Source organism: Cervus elaphus, chromosome 27 (assembly GCF_910594005.1).
Source record: "Cervus elaphus chromosome 27, mCerEla1.1, whole genome shotgun sequence".
NCBI lineage: Eukaryota > Metazoa > Chordata > Mammalia > Artiodactyla > Cervidae > Cervus > Cervus elaphus.
In genome coordinates this window covers 46,007,055-46,019,923 of record NC_057841.1, presented here as the reverse complement: position 1 = coordinate 46,019,923, position 12,869 = coordinate 46,007,055, and the positions used below count along the sequence as shown (strand labels likewise).

General features: G+C 42.7%; 1 protein-coding gene and 1 non-coding gene across 2 annotated transcripts; one reads left to right on the top strand and one right to left on the bottom strand.

Moving 5' to 3' along the window:
- Window positions 1–3,095: 3,095 nt before the first annotated feature.
- Window positions 3,096–12,781, bottom strand: PSMG2 (proteasome assembly chaperone 2). The gene is made up of 7 exons (XM_043889281.1): window positions 12,625–12,781; window positions 9,731–9,902; window positions 8,101–8,159; window positions 6,775–6,893; window positions 5,728–5,901; window positions 4,187–4,307; window positions 3,096–3,394 (listed from the first exon to the last, which is right to left on the bottom strand). The coding sequence occupies exons 1-7, from the start codon at window positions 12,679–12,681 to the stop codon at window positions 3,302–3,304; spliced, it is 795 nt and encodes a 264-aa protein (XP_043745216.1). The 5' UTR covers window positions 12,682–12,781; the 3' UTR covers window positions 3,096–3,301.
- On the top strand, window positions 11,107–11,179 carry TRNAG-UCC. The gene has a single exon. It is a non-coding gene; the product is annotated as a tRNA-Gly (tRNA).
- Window positions 12,782–12,869: the final 88 nt, after the last annotated feature.

Genomic DNA, 12,869 nt, shown 5'->3' with positions numbered 1-12,869 from the left:
GGTTTTTGCCATACATCGACATGAATCAGCCATGGGTGCACGTGTCCCCTCATCCTTGCGTCTCCTGCATGACAGGCGGATTCTTTACCATTGCAGTTGGCACCTGGGAAGCCCATTTCAAAATGAGTATATGTTAACTGTAGAAAACTTAGACTTTTTATAGTTGAAACAACTAAATAAAGTAAAAAATCACCCAAATATACCTGCTGCTAACATTTTGGCTGCCCCACATTTTTCCAGCCCCCAAATTGAGACTCTGTGATAGTATTTTGTAGCCCCCCTTTTTTTTCTCTTAACCTCTTAGTTATTGTGCAGCTCGACCACAATCATGAGCATAGAAACCCCACATCAGCATAGTGGGCTGACCAAGTTGGCAAGTCCAGTCAGCTCTTCATTGAGAACGGCTGTGAAATTAAAATGTGTATGCCACTCACATAAAATATGGTTGAAATACTCATATATAGAATTTGCCATCTTGGAAAAAAAAATATTTTCAGAGTATCTAAAAGTAAATAGTCTCTGTTCAATAATACTAATCTATTTAGAAGTTTAAATGGAACTACTGCCAGATGAAATATACGTTTTATCTTCACTTCTTGTATTATATGATTTATCTTCCTCTCAAAAAAAAAAAAAAAAACAATTTTTTTTCTACCACCAGTAAGGGTTTTTTCCCCATAAGTGTACTCAATAGCAGTAGCCGTTAAAAACTACATAATTTCAAGGTCAAAGATAATGAAACAAGCAAACCAACAAGAAAGTTGAAGGGAGAAAATAAGATTTTAAATTTTAATTCAGTTAGAAACTAGTCAGTAGAAATAAATATGTTTATAAATTCTTATACATTCTGCATTGTATAAATGACATCCTAGACAGATATTTTCCTAAACATACATTGATTTTTGCAAAGAAAAAGTAATATAACTTACATATTAAAAGAGAAACAGTTCCCTCTACTGGATGTTTTAACAGAAAGCTGGACATGCTGAATTCTTGCATCATGGGATTGCACAGGAAGGTCTAAGGGGGTGCGACAAGGTGGAAACGATGGTCTCTGTGGGGCAGTGTCGGGTGGGCATGGCAGGAAGAAGCTGACAGAGTACTTCACATTTGTGTTGTTTGAATTTTTTGGTTGCATTGGGTTTTCGTTGCTGCACATGGGCTTTCCCTAGTTTCGGCCAGCGGGGGCGTCTCTTTGCTGTGGTGCACGGGCTTCTCTGGCAGAGCACAGGTTATAGGCAAAGGGGCTTCAGTAGTTGAAGTGTGTGGACTCTTGGGTGTGCAGGCTCAATAGTTGTGGCACAGGGGCCTAGTTGCTCCATTCTATGTGGAATCTTCCCGGAGTAGGGATTGAACCCTTGTCCTTTGTTTTGGCAGGTGGATTCTTATTCACTGTTCTTCCAGGGAAATCCTGTTCAAATTTTTTACAGTGAAAGTGTATTCATCACTTTCACAAGTAAATAAAAACGATGCAACATTCTATGTCACTATGTCTTTAAAATATTTATACATTTATATACATAATGAAAAAAATATTTGGGTTGAATCACACTAGAAGGCTGTTTTTTATTTTGGCTGCAAAGATTTTGGATGATATTTAGTTTTCCTTATGCTCTTTTGTATTCAGTTCAGTTGCTCAGTCGTGTCCAACTTTTTGCGACCCCATGAACTGCAGCATGTCAGGCCTCCCTGTCCATCACCAACTCCTGGAGTCCACCCAAACCCATGTACATGGAGTTGGTGATGCCATCCAACCATCTCCTCTGTCGTCCCCTTCTCCTCCTGCCCTGAATCTTTCCCAGCATCAGGGTCTTTTCAAATGAGTCAGCTCTTTGCATCAGGTGGCCAAAGTATTGGGAGTTTCATTCCATATTAGTCAGAAAAGATACTTGGTATGATTTCAGTGTGGTTTGTTACCTTTCTTTTTTGTGGCCTAACATGTGATCTATCATGAAGAATGTTCCATGTACACTTGAGAACATGTGTTCTGTGCTGTCGTGTGGAGTGTTCTGCATGTGTTAGGTCCAATTGGTCTAGTGTTTTCAAGTCCTGATTCCTTACCGGTCTCGTAATCTGGTTGTTCTACCCATTACTGAAAATGGGTTATTGAATGTGTCATGGTCTATTTCTCTCTTCAGTTTTGCCAATGTTTGCTTTGTATATTTTGGTGGTCTGATGTTAGGAGCCTATATATTAATAATTGTTATATCTTCCTTGTATATTGAACCTTTTATCTTATAAAATGTCCTTTTCTCTAGTTGAGTTTTTGACTTGTCTGTTTTGTCTGATATTAGTGTAGCCACCCTGCTCTTTCAGTTATCATTTGTGTGGAATATCCTTTCCCTACCATAACCTATAGTAGTTTCCAAAAAGGGAACATATCAGACTATAGAACCCAGAGTAACTTATCAGAAATAAATCATTTACTGAATGCTGTGGAGTAGGGTGGGGCTTTCCTGGTGGCTCAGTGGTAAAGAATCTGCCTGCAATGCAGTAACCTCAGAGACTTGGGTTTGATCCCTGGGTTGGAAGATCCCCTGGATGGCAGGAAATGGCAACTCACTGCGGTATTCTTGCCTGGGAAATCCATGGACAGAGGAAACTGGCAGGCTATACAGTACGTGGGGTTGCAAAAGAGTCAGACACAACTGAGTAGGGTGTGCCCCTTAACATAAGCCCTTGTTTTACAGATTAGAAAGCCAAGGCATGGAGGTAATGTGACAAAATAGCAGGTAAAAAGGGACTGATATGTATTAGGCATGCAAAAATGAAAACCTTTTCATACTAAAATTCTTTGAGATGGGGCAATTATTCTGGATGGAAGAAGAAGCCATGAGCCAAAGAACACGGAAACTTCTAGGAGCTGGAAAGGGGTCGGAAATGATTCTCTCCAAGACCCTCCAGAGGAAACACAGTACTGCCAGCACTGTTACTGGCCCAGGGAGACCTGAACTTCTGACGTCCACAATTTTAAGATAATAGACTTATTTTGTCTTAAGTTACCCAGTTTATGGTAATTTGTTACAGCAGACACAGGAAACTAATATAGAAGTCTGAGTAAAAAAAATACATAAAAGAACACATTTCAGACAAAATTACTTAGAAAACAATTTATTGCACAAAATTTACATTTGTTGTAGATGATGGAAAACATGGTAAAAACAACCTTGTGTTAATCCATTTTTCCTGGAGATTTTTCTGTGGAAAGTAAAGATTTCCTAATACATTCTTTTTATGTAGTTGTTTACCAGTTGTGCTGGTAGTGTGTGTCTTGGGAAGTAAGGTATAAAACTGAAACAGATCAGAAGAGCGCAGGGGGAAGACCACTGCCAAAGAGTAACCTCCAGGAACTCGGCATTTTCCAGGGCAGGGAAGATGCTGTGGGGTCCTCACACTGCAAGTGAAGAACAGAGTATCTGAGTCCTTCAGCTTTACTTCTCCCTCTCCCTTTAACACACACTACAAAACTCTCTCGTTTGTTCCTTTTGGTTTTGACACTTCTAGCTTTTATTGTAAGGAAAAAAACAAAGTCATAAATGTCTGTCTTTATATCAGCTGAAGATAATTCCCTCAAATTCCAAATCATAAAGATATGCCAGAATGGGTGTGAATGGAGTCCACAGAGCAAAATCAAGTTCAAAAGAAATAGGGGTTAGGAAAAAAAAAAATCAGTGTTGCATGATTTGCATGTTTGTTCAGTGAAAAGGCATGAATTAAAAAGACAGTCACCTGCTATATAAAGCAGTCTTCGTTTACTTCTGTTATGCCTAAAGGCTAACTGATTTCCCTTGTGTAATGCTCTTATTTTGTGATAGAGAATGTATTTTAAAATTATAATGCATGTCCAATAGCTACAGTGTTGCTCCCTAGCTGTACGTTTTACTTAAAAAAGAAAAAAAAATCCTGAATTCCGAAGAGGACTTGTTTATCCTTATAAACAAGTTGCTATAATTAATGCAACACTAAGAATGAATACAATGAAGTACTTAACATTTTCATTTTTTTAAAAAATCAGTCTTAATGATTAGCTGCTTTCTTTTTAAAAGTTCAACCTAAATTTTATACAAAGATGTCTATATTTAATAAAAACTTTCACTTACATGGTCTACTTACATAGTATGTAAAAATGCAAGTTTTTTTTTTTACCTGACCAGAGCAATCACGCTTAAGCTTTAGTAAAACTTACATGTGGTTTGATTATCTGAAGCCATTCATTAAGATATTCAACCAGGCCCAGAGCATCTGGGATATTGTCTCCCTCTGAAACGAACTTCAGCAGAATCGCAATTGGGATTTCTTTAGAACAGCTGCAACAAGTGAAAAGAACAATCAGGTATTCTTCCTGCTTCCCGATGGCAGTTCCACTGTGCCCGTGTTCATACAGAGATGATCAGCCAGGTCATATGCGAGGAGATGCCACACCTTCTACATGTGGGGACAGAACTAGGAGCCATGTAACACTTTCCCTGGGCACATGCACCTTCCTGCCTCACAGCAAGATTTGTGTGAGAAAACCAAAAGAACGTCAGTTTTGTGAGAGATATCTTTAAACAGCATAAACTCTACAGCTGCAGTATCCTGCAGATGCAAGTATTTACTTCAACTATATTTTAAAGACAAAGGGAAGAAAGCAGACCAAAAAACTAGTCATGGTAGTTACTTCTGGGTGACAGAGCTGAGTATTTTAAATACTGTTTGGACAGTTCTACATTTTCCAAATGTTCCATGAGGAGTGTGTTTCTCTCAGCACTTTCTCTGGTGCCACTAACTTTGTGAATAAAGTCATAAAGCTGCCCAGGGACTGCTCTCTGGCCTCGTGGTTTCACCCTGCACTTGTGCACTCAGGGCTGGGAGGCTCAGGCAGCCTCTCTAGTGGCACTAGAGAAAGTGCTGAGAGAAACCTCTTCCGCGGTTGCCACCCCTCTGGTTCTCTGCCGTCTCCTCTCCAGCCGTGTCAGCTTCTGAACTCAGTTCAGCCCCCTGAACTGTGAGCAAACACATTCTTGTTGTTTCAGCTCCGCAGTCTATGACCTGACAGCAGTGTAGGCATAGGTGACGTGGCCTGAACAGAGCAAGAGAACAGTTCAAAGCTGGTGGTCTGCAGAGCAGGTGGGAGCGACTAGGTAGCCAGGGCTTCAGGGCTGTGGTGTGAGAGGAGGTGAAATAATATACTATGGGTGTAAGCCAGACAGGAAAGACAGGAGACACACTAGGCAAAAAGAAACGTTGGAGGAAATGATGGTTCTAATAAGAGATACACTTTCAGGTATGAGAAAGGAGTTATTACTTAATGAGTGCAGATCTATTTAGAATGATGGCAAAATTCTGAAGGTGGACGGTGCTGATGGGTACACAACACAGTGAATGTAGTGAATGCCACTTAACTTTACACTTAAAAATGGTTTATTTAATACTATGTCTATCTTACCACTACCACCACACAAAGAACTGACTATAGAGGTTGCAGAGAATAAGTGTTAGGACCCCTAACATGCTACACACAATAAAGCATTAAATATGGCTTCTCAGGAACGAATTCTATAACCATATTTCAGTCTTTCCCTTGAAAGTAACTCAGCACCTATTTAATGAGGGCATTTTCAGAGTTTCAGCAAGTAATCCAAACACTCCCAGGTATCCTGCTTTCATTTTCAAATCATGTGGGGAGCAAAGACACAGGCAGACACATTCACCCTTGGGGACAAAGACACAGGCAGACACACTCACCCTTCGTCATAGAGCATCTTTGTGATCCCTCCTCCAGGGACACGGACACAAAACTCAGAATCGTCTATTTCAGGAATGCATGGGGTTTTTTCCATTTCTTCCCAGTTGAGGCTCTGTATTTTATTCTGAACACTTTTTTGCATGGAAGGTGTAAGAAGGTACCTGAAGGGGGTACTGGAAAGAAACAGTCATATCATTAACTAAACACTCACAATATGAACATTAAGACAAATAAGAGTTCTTTCAGCAAAAATTATCTTGTTTTCCATATATTTTGTTGCACAAGGCAAAATACAAGTTCTGACAGTTTATGGAAGAGTAACGTAAAGTGATTGCTCTGGCTTGCTACTCACATACTTAGGAGACTGTGTTGGGGACAGGAAAACAACCGAAGGCAAGGCCAGCATGAAGACCCCATGGCCACGCCCCATGAGGCCTCATACAAGGGCCTCAGAAATGTTGTCTATCGTGACAGTCTCAGAAATTAACTAGTTTTGAGAGGTTACTCTTCGCTGATATTTCTTCATCATGATTTTACAGGTGTGCAAATGACAATGCAATAAATAGTATGGATTTCTAACTCTTGAATACTTTATCTTCTATTAAGGATTCAATCTGACATGCCTGGAAATTGTACTTAAAGGCAGCTGGAGTTCTACAAATACAAGTGGTTAAATACATGGAAATAAACAGAAACACTAATCCAGTCTTCGAAAGACAGTCAACTGATAAACTTCAGGTACCCCTTCTCCTTTCCCTCCATCAGCTGAGCCCTGAGGTGCTGTGGGCTCATGACACACACAGGAGAGTGCAGCCCCAGAAGCACCCCACTGCCACCCTAGACCCCAGTGCTGCAGCCCTGGGAACACCAAAGGCCCCCAACGCCACTCCCCCTATCTCCCTACAATCTTCACCTCCTTCTTTCTAAATTCCAGGGAGAAAAGGAAAGGATGGCGTTAAAATTTTGTTTTAACCTTTCAGTAAAGAAATCATCCTAATAACTGTACACATCTTAACAAAAATACTTGTCCAGAGACACAGACCTACCTGCGCAGCTGGAGGTCATTACGGTGATACGAGTGGCTGCTAGAAAGAACCACCACTTTGGCGCAGCCGCTGCATTTCACCCAGGAAAGCAGTTTTTCACAGAATGACTTTGATTTATACTTTGTATACCATGGAAAGAGTACAATGAAAATACAAAGTTAGATCTCGGATTGTAACAAGAGTAGTCTACATAGTATTTCATCAGTCTTTGTGATGATACTATTAACAGTTTATGTATGCTAAACTTATAGTTAGTTTGAGATCCACTTATTGTCCTTGCACTGAAGGTGAGAGATAAGGAACAATAACTATAAATTTCTGCCCCAAATCTGATGGGGGCAACAGTTAGGTAAGCCAGAAGGCGAAATGCCTGTCTGGGTCCCTCAGCACAGCTGGTGCTGTGAATCACAGGAGGAAGTCAGCTCCATGCTGAACACCAGCTAAAAAGGTCTGACAGCTGAGGCAATATTCGAACCTTGCCTGGATCCAGAACTGATGGGTGTGTGGGGAGCAGCTGGGGAAATCTGAGTATTCTCTAATGCTGATCTTCTAGGTGTGTGGTGTGCTGTAGTTGTGAAGGAGACTCTCCTTCCTGTAAGACATGTGCTATGTGATGCTGGCACCTGCCTGCTTTGGACTGTTTGGCAGAAGGAAACTGTGTGCACCTGCACACAGAGGATCAACCAGGTGTGGCAAGAGGTGAACAGGTGATTGACCTGGGATGTGGACCTTTCACTCTACTTTTAATGGATGAAACAAAATTTAAATAGCTCCAGGTGTCTATTGGCTGCCAGGTCAGTGTGGACACATTCCTGCCAGACAGTGGTGAGGGCTATGAACTTGCTTGGAGACAGGAAGCTACTAGAGGATCTGACTGAGGTTTCCAGGACCTGGAGTGGAAGAGCCTGTGGGGTGGGTGGTGCAGAAGCAGAATTAGGGGGATGAGAGAGGACAGGGGCTGGACCAGAGTGGTGACAGCGGAAGGGGAGAGAAGCTGGATTCAAGAGTGTATATTCAGATATATGTAATTTTTATGCAGATGCCACGGTTTGAAATGTAATGCAAATAGAATAAACCTGTAATATTCATATGCTTAAATTTTTTCACCCATGGTACCTGAATCAGGAATATATAGGACCCAAGCTATATGTCCCAATATATTCAGGAAATAATAGTGACAACTCTGAAATTTTATGAGTATTTCTCTATAAACTCAGACTGCTTAACTGTATAAAGAAAGAAAATGATTTTTGAATCTTAATAATGAGTCAGTATTTTCTCATTATACTGTACTTTAATAAACTAAGACAAAAGCAATATACTAACCTTAATAAAAATGGATCTTAACTGAAGAGCCACTAGTTTCTTTGAAGGCAATGCATACACTGCAAATATAAGAGAATGAAATCACATGATAGTTAAAATTAAGGAGTCATACATGAGAAATTAATAACAAAACTGAACTAGGAAAAATTCTGTATCTAAATATTTAAAAAATATATTTATTTGGCTGCATCTGGTCTTAGTTGCAACACATAGGCCTAATTGCCCCACTGCATGTGGGATCTTAAGCTCCCCAAACAGGGATTGATATCTGTGCTCCCTGAATTGGAAGGTGGATTTTTAACCACTGGACCACCAGGGAAGTCCCAAAAGATTTTTGCCAATTAAAACACAGAACATATGCACTACATCATTTAGCTAAAACACTTTAAAAGTACCTCAGAATTCACCCATGGGCTTTATTCTATGGAATAGATTCATTGCTGAAATTTAACTGTAAGAAAATTATCAAAAACTATTTTTCTTTGATTGTAAACCTAGAGGATTCCTCTGATAACAAATGACCCCATTTTCAAGACCAGGTTTGGTTTCTGATACTGTCCCATCAGCAAGGGTGCTGACCACCAGGCATGTTTGGGACAAAGTGGGCTGGAGCTGGAAGCTCAGGAACCAGGGAAGTGGGCAGGCTGAGTTGGGTCCATGACACCTCACTTCTGCAGCACAGAGCAGCACTCCTGCCCTCCACCAGAGTTTCATGCACATCTTGTTTGTTGGTAAGATCCTGTTTCCCAGCGCCTTTCTCATGTGATGTAACATCACCTTTCACGTATTCTGGTATAAAATATTTAGCTTCTAAATAATCAAGCCTTTAATCCTAAGTCCAGTTTCAGAAAATACAGAGGCCAGAGGAACACCGTGGTTGGTCTGTACGCTGTGAGCCCTGCTGCTGCTGCTGCTAAGTCGCTTCAGTCGTGTCTGACTCTGTGCGACCCCACAGACAGCAGCCCACCAGGCTCCCCCATCCCTGGGATTCTCGAGGCAAGAACACTGGAGTGGGTTGCCATTTCCTTCTCCAGTGCAGGAAAGTGAAAAGTGAAAGTGAAGCCGCTCAGTCGTGTCCGACTCTCAGCAACCCCATGGACTGCAGCCCACCAGGCTCCTCTGTCTATGGGATTTTCCAGGCAAGAGTACTGGAGTGGGGTGCCATTGCCTTCTCCGGTGAGCCCTAACCCCAACTGACAGCCCAGCAGGGAACTGTGGAGATGGGTGGTGTGGGAAGGGCCTAGGCCTCCTGCAGTCAAGTGACTCTCCTCTCTGAGCCGGGTCAGTGTGCATTATGGTGAATGCTACCACTGTGTAACAGATGACTTCAGCCTGCGTGGGACGCTGCACATTAAACACATAGGCCTGAACCCAGTGTTAGCAATGCTTACATGTGCCAGGAGGACAGCAAGTAAAACTGAGGATAACGGGGAAACCCCGTGTTAAAAATCATTCTATCCAAGGGTACAAATACAGGCATATCTCTCAAGGGGGCTGTAATCCAGGGTGTGTGCAGGAGGGGAGGGCACCACTGTAGATTCTAAAGAGCCACTCCAGGTGCCAACGGACACCCAGGGAGAATCTGGCTGCGACTTGACACAACTCTGCCTCATGGAAGGATATAACACACCTTCAGCATTTATACTGAGCTCCGCTGAATTCTCTTCTGCAGTTGCATATGGATTGTTTCCAACCATTGGCACAAGACAGTCAGTATAGAAGTAACCAATCTTATGCATATTCAGTGTGGAAATAATCAGATCTATTGCAAGCTGGCCAACATTTCCAACAGATACTGCTGGCTGAAACAGTAAAAAAAAAAAAAAAGTTCATTAAGTTATCCAAATCAGCAGCACTTTAAGAAGTTTAGACAGAAGACAACAGTCACAGCACAGGTACTAGACACCAATGTTCAGGTGCATCACACCTGGGTTCTGAGCCTTTCATTAGCTCCACCTGGAGACTACTGACTGCATATTTACTGAATACCTGCTATGTGTCAACCCCTGTTCCGGGCACTGAGGATGCAAAATAAACAAATGGATCAGAGTTCCTGCCCTTGTGGAGTTTCCATCTAGTGAGGGGGTGGTTTGCTGTGCAAACAAAATAGATAGTAAAATACATAGTGGTAAGTACTATAGAAAACATTTAAGTCAGTAAGGGTGTGTGTGTGTTTGTGGGTGACTGCAAGTTCAAAAGGGTTGGTCAAGGAAACAGTCACTTCAGGTGACCAGTAACTACAGCCCTGAAAGAGGTAAGGGAGACAGTCACACCAAGACTTGGGAAATGATGAGGTCAGGCAGTGGGCAAGCAGGTGCAGAGGCTGTGAGGTGTGAACAACAAAGTTCCTGGGTCTTCTTTCTGTTTGCTTCATTTGTGCCTAAAGGTTGGAGGGAGCTTCTTTTCATGCTGCGCGCACACACACACACACACACACACACTCGCTCGCTCGCTTTCTCTCTCTCTCACACACACACACTCTCTCTCCATGACTTCAAACAGCCAACTACCACATCTCTACCTACACCCCAAACACTCACCTGAACTCCACAGCCAAATAGCTATCTCCACACAGTTTTGTCAAAACCAGCAGGTACAAAACAAAGCATCTACCCATCTGCCCAATTTTTTTTTACTGTTAGAGCAACAATCACTCACCCAGTTACCTAAACCAGGGACCTGCTTCCCTTCCCCTCAGCAGCCACAGCAGCAGAGGACTAATTTTCATTGATCCTGTCTCCAGAGTTTCTCTTCACTATACCTCCTCCTCTGCACTCTTTCAGCAATTGCTCGTTTTTGGCCTCAATGGGTCCCTCAGAGCAGCCTCCCACTTTGTGCCCTCACATACCAATCCCCTGGTTACCTCCTTTAATTCCCTTTCCCTTTTTTGAAGATTCTGCTACTTTGGTTAGACCCTCACTCTCAGGTATTGCTCGTTTCTTCCTCACTACTGGATTCTTTCCATCAGCATATTCACACCCTCTAAAATCTTTCCTTCTGGGGACTTCCCTGGTGGTTCAGTGGCTAGGACTCTGTGCTTCCAATGCAGGGGGCCCGGGTTCAAACCCTGGTCAGGGAACAAGATCCCATGTGCTGTAACTAAGACCTCATGAAGTCAAATAAATAAATAAAATATATATATATATTTAAAAAAAAAATAAAAAAATAAAATCTTTCCTTCTAAAAAACTCCCTTTTCACATGCTGTCACTTCTCAGTGTCCCTCCAGAGCCCAAATTTCTTACAGTCCGTCCACTAAGACACAAGCAGGAACTTTATCTCTGAATTCAGGAACAAAAGCACAAACATACACATCTCCATGTCTTCTCCCATTTCTTCAATCCAATATGGCTTCCCTCTTCACCCTCAAGGGTACTGGCTAGTAACCTGTGGACATTATTTTCTATATGATGTTTTCTTTCTGCCAGGTATCTCCTGCAAAAATACTTTTTCCCTTTTGTGATTAACGAATATTTTTCAGGGAGACACTTTTATATGAAGTCAAATTTTCTTCCTCAGTACACTATATCATTCACTGACACTTCTTTTTTGCTTTGAGCTGCACCACAAGTAGGACCTTAGTTCCTTGACAAGGGATCAAACCCATGTCCCTTGTAGTGGAAGCGCAGAGTACTAGTTACTGGACCAGGAGGGAAGTCCCCACTGACATTTCTTGCCTTATGATAAAAATTGTCATAAAGTGACTTTTCGATTACCATCGTCCTTTTAAAAATTGATACATAGTTGACATAGATGTTAGTTTCAGGTGCACAACATTGTGATTCCACATCTGTACACATTGCAATATGATTACGTCAGTAGGTCTACTTAACATTCATCACCACTCAGTCATAAAATTATTTTTTCTTGTGATGAGAACTTTTTAAGATCTACCCTGTTAACAACTTTCAAACATACAACACAATGTTAACTACAGTCCTTACGTTTCAAATTACATTCTAGGACTTATTTTTTACTAGAAGTTTGTACTTTTGACCCCTTTCACCTATTTCATCCAATCTGTTCTATATTGTTTTTGGTTTTTTTTTTTTTAATTCCACATACAAAGCTTTTCTTAACAGGTCTTTGTATCCCTCCCCTTCCCAATAAATCCCAGGGTCTTTCTGTACCCTTTTCAACATTCTAACTTTACTTATGTGTGTTCCCAACTAGACTGCGAACTCCTTGAGGACAAGAACCTGGTCTTAACTGTTATAGTCTGACACAGCACACCGCTCACTGAGACAATGAATGAACCGCGATAGAACCGCGTGCTGTCGGCAAGTCTTTACCAGCCCGTCTGCAGTTTCCTGAGTAATGACAATCACTCCCAAGCTTAAGCACGGTACAGAGCTAGCTAAGAAACGATTTTCCAGGAAGAAAGGTACAGCGAGTGGCCCGCACGGCACCAGCTGAGCGCAAGGTCACGTCCCCGCACCTTCCGCTCTCAGCCACCAGGACCCGGCCCCGCAGACTCGCGCGCGTCCGGGGGCCGCTCTGACGCCCGCCCCCTGCCCCGGCTCACCATTAGGAGGGTGCACCCCGCGAGGTCGGGGACCGAGTCCCCGGAGGGGACGAACATGATTTCGCCGGCGGCACGAAGAGCCAGCGGCCGGAAGTGCGGGTGGACGGCTCCTGGGGTCCTTCGAGGCCCCGGTCGCGGGGTCCTTAGGTGCCCGTCACACTGCCTGCCGGGGCGGCGCGCGGGAGGGGCTGCGGGCGGGGGTGGCGGCCGGGGCGGCGCGCGGGAACCGGCGGGCGGGCACGGCG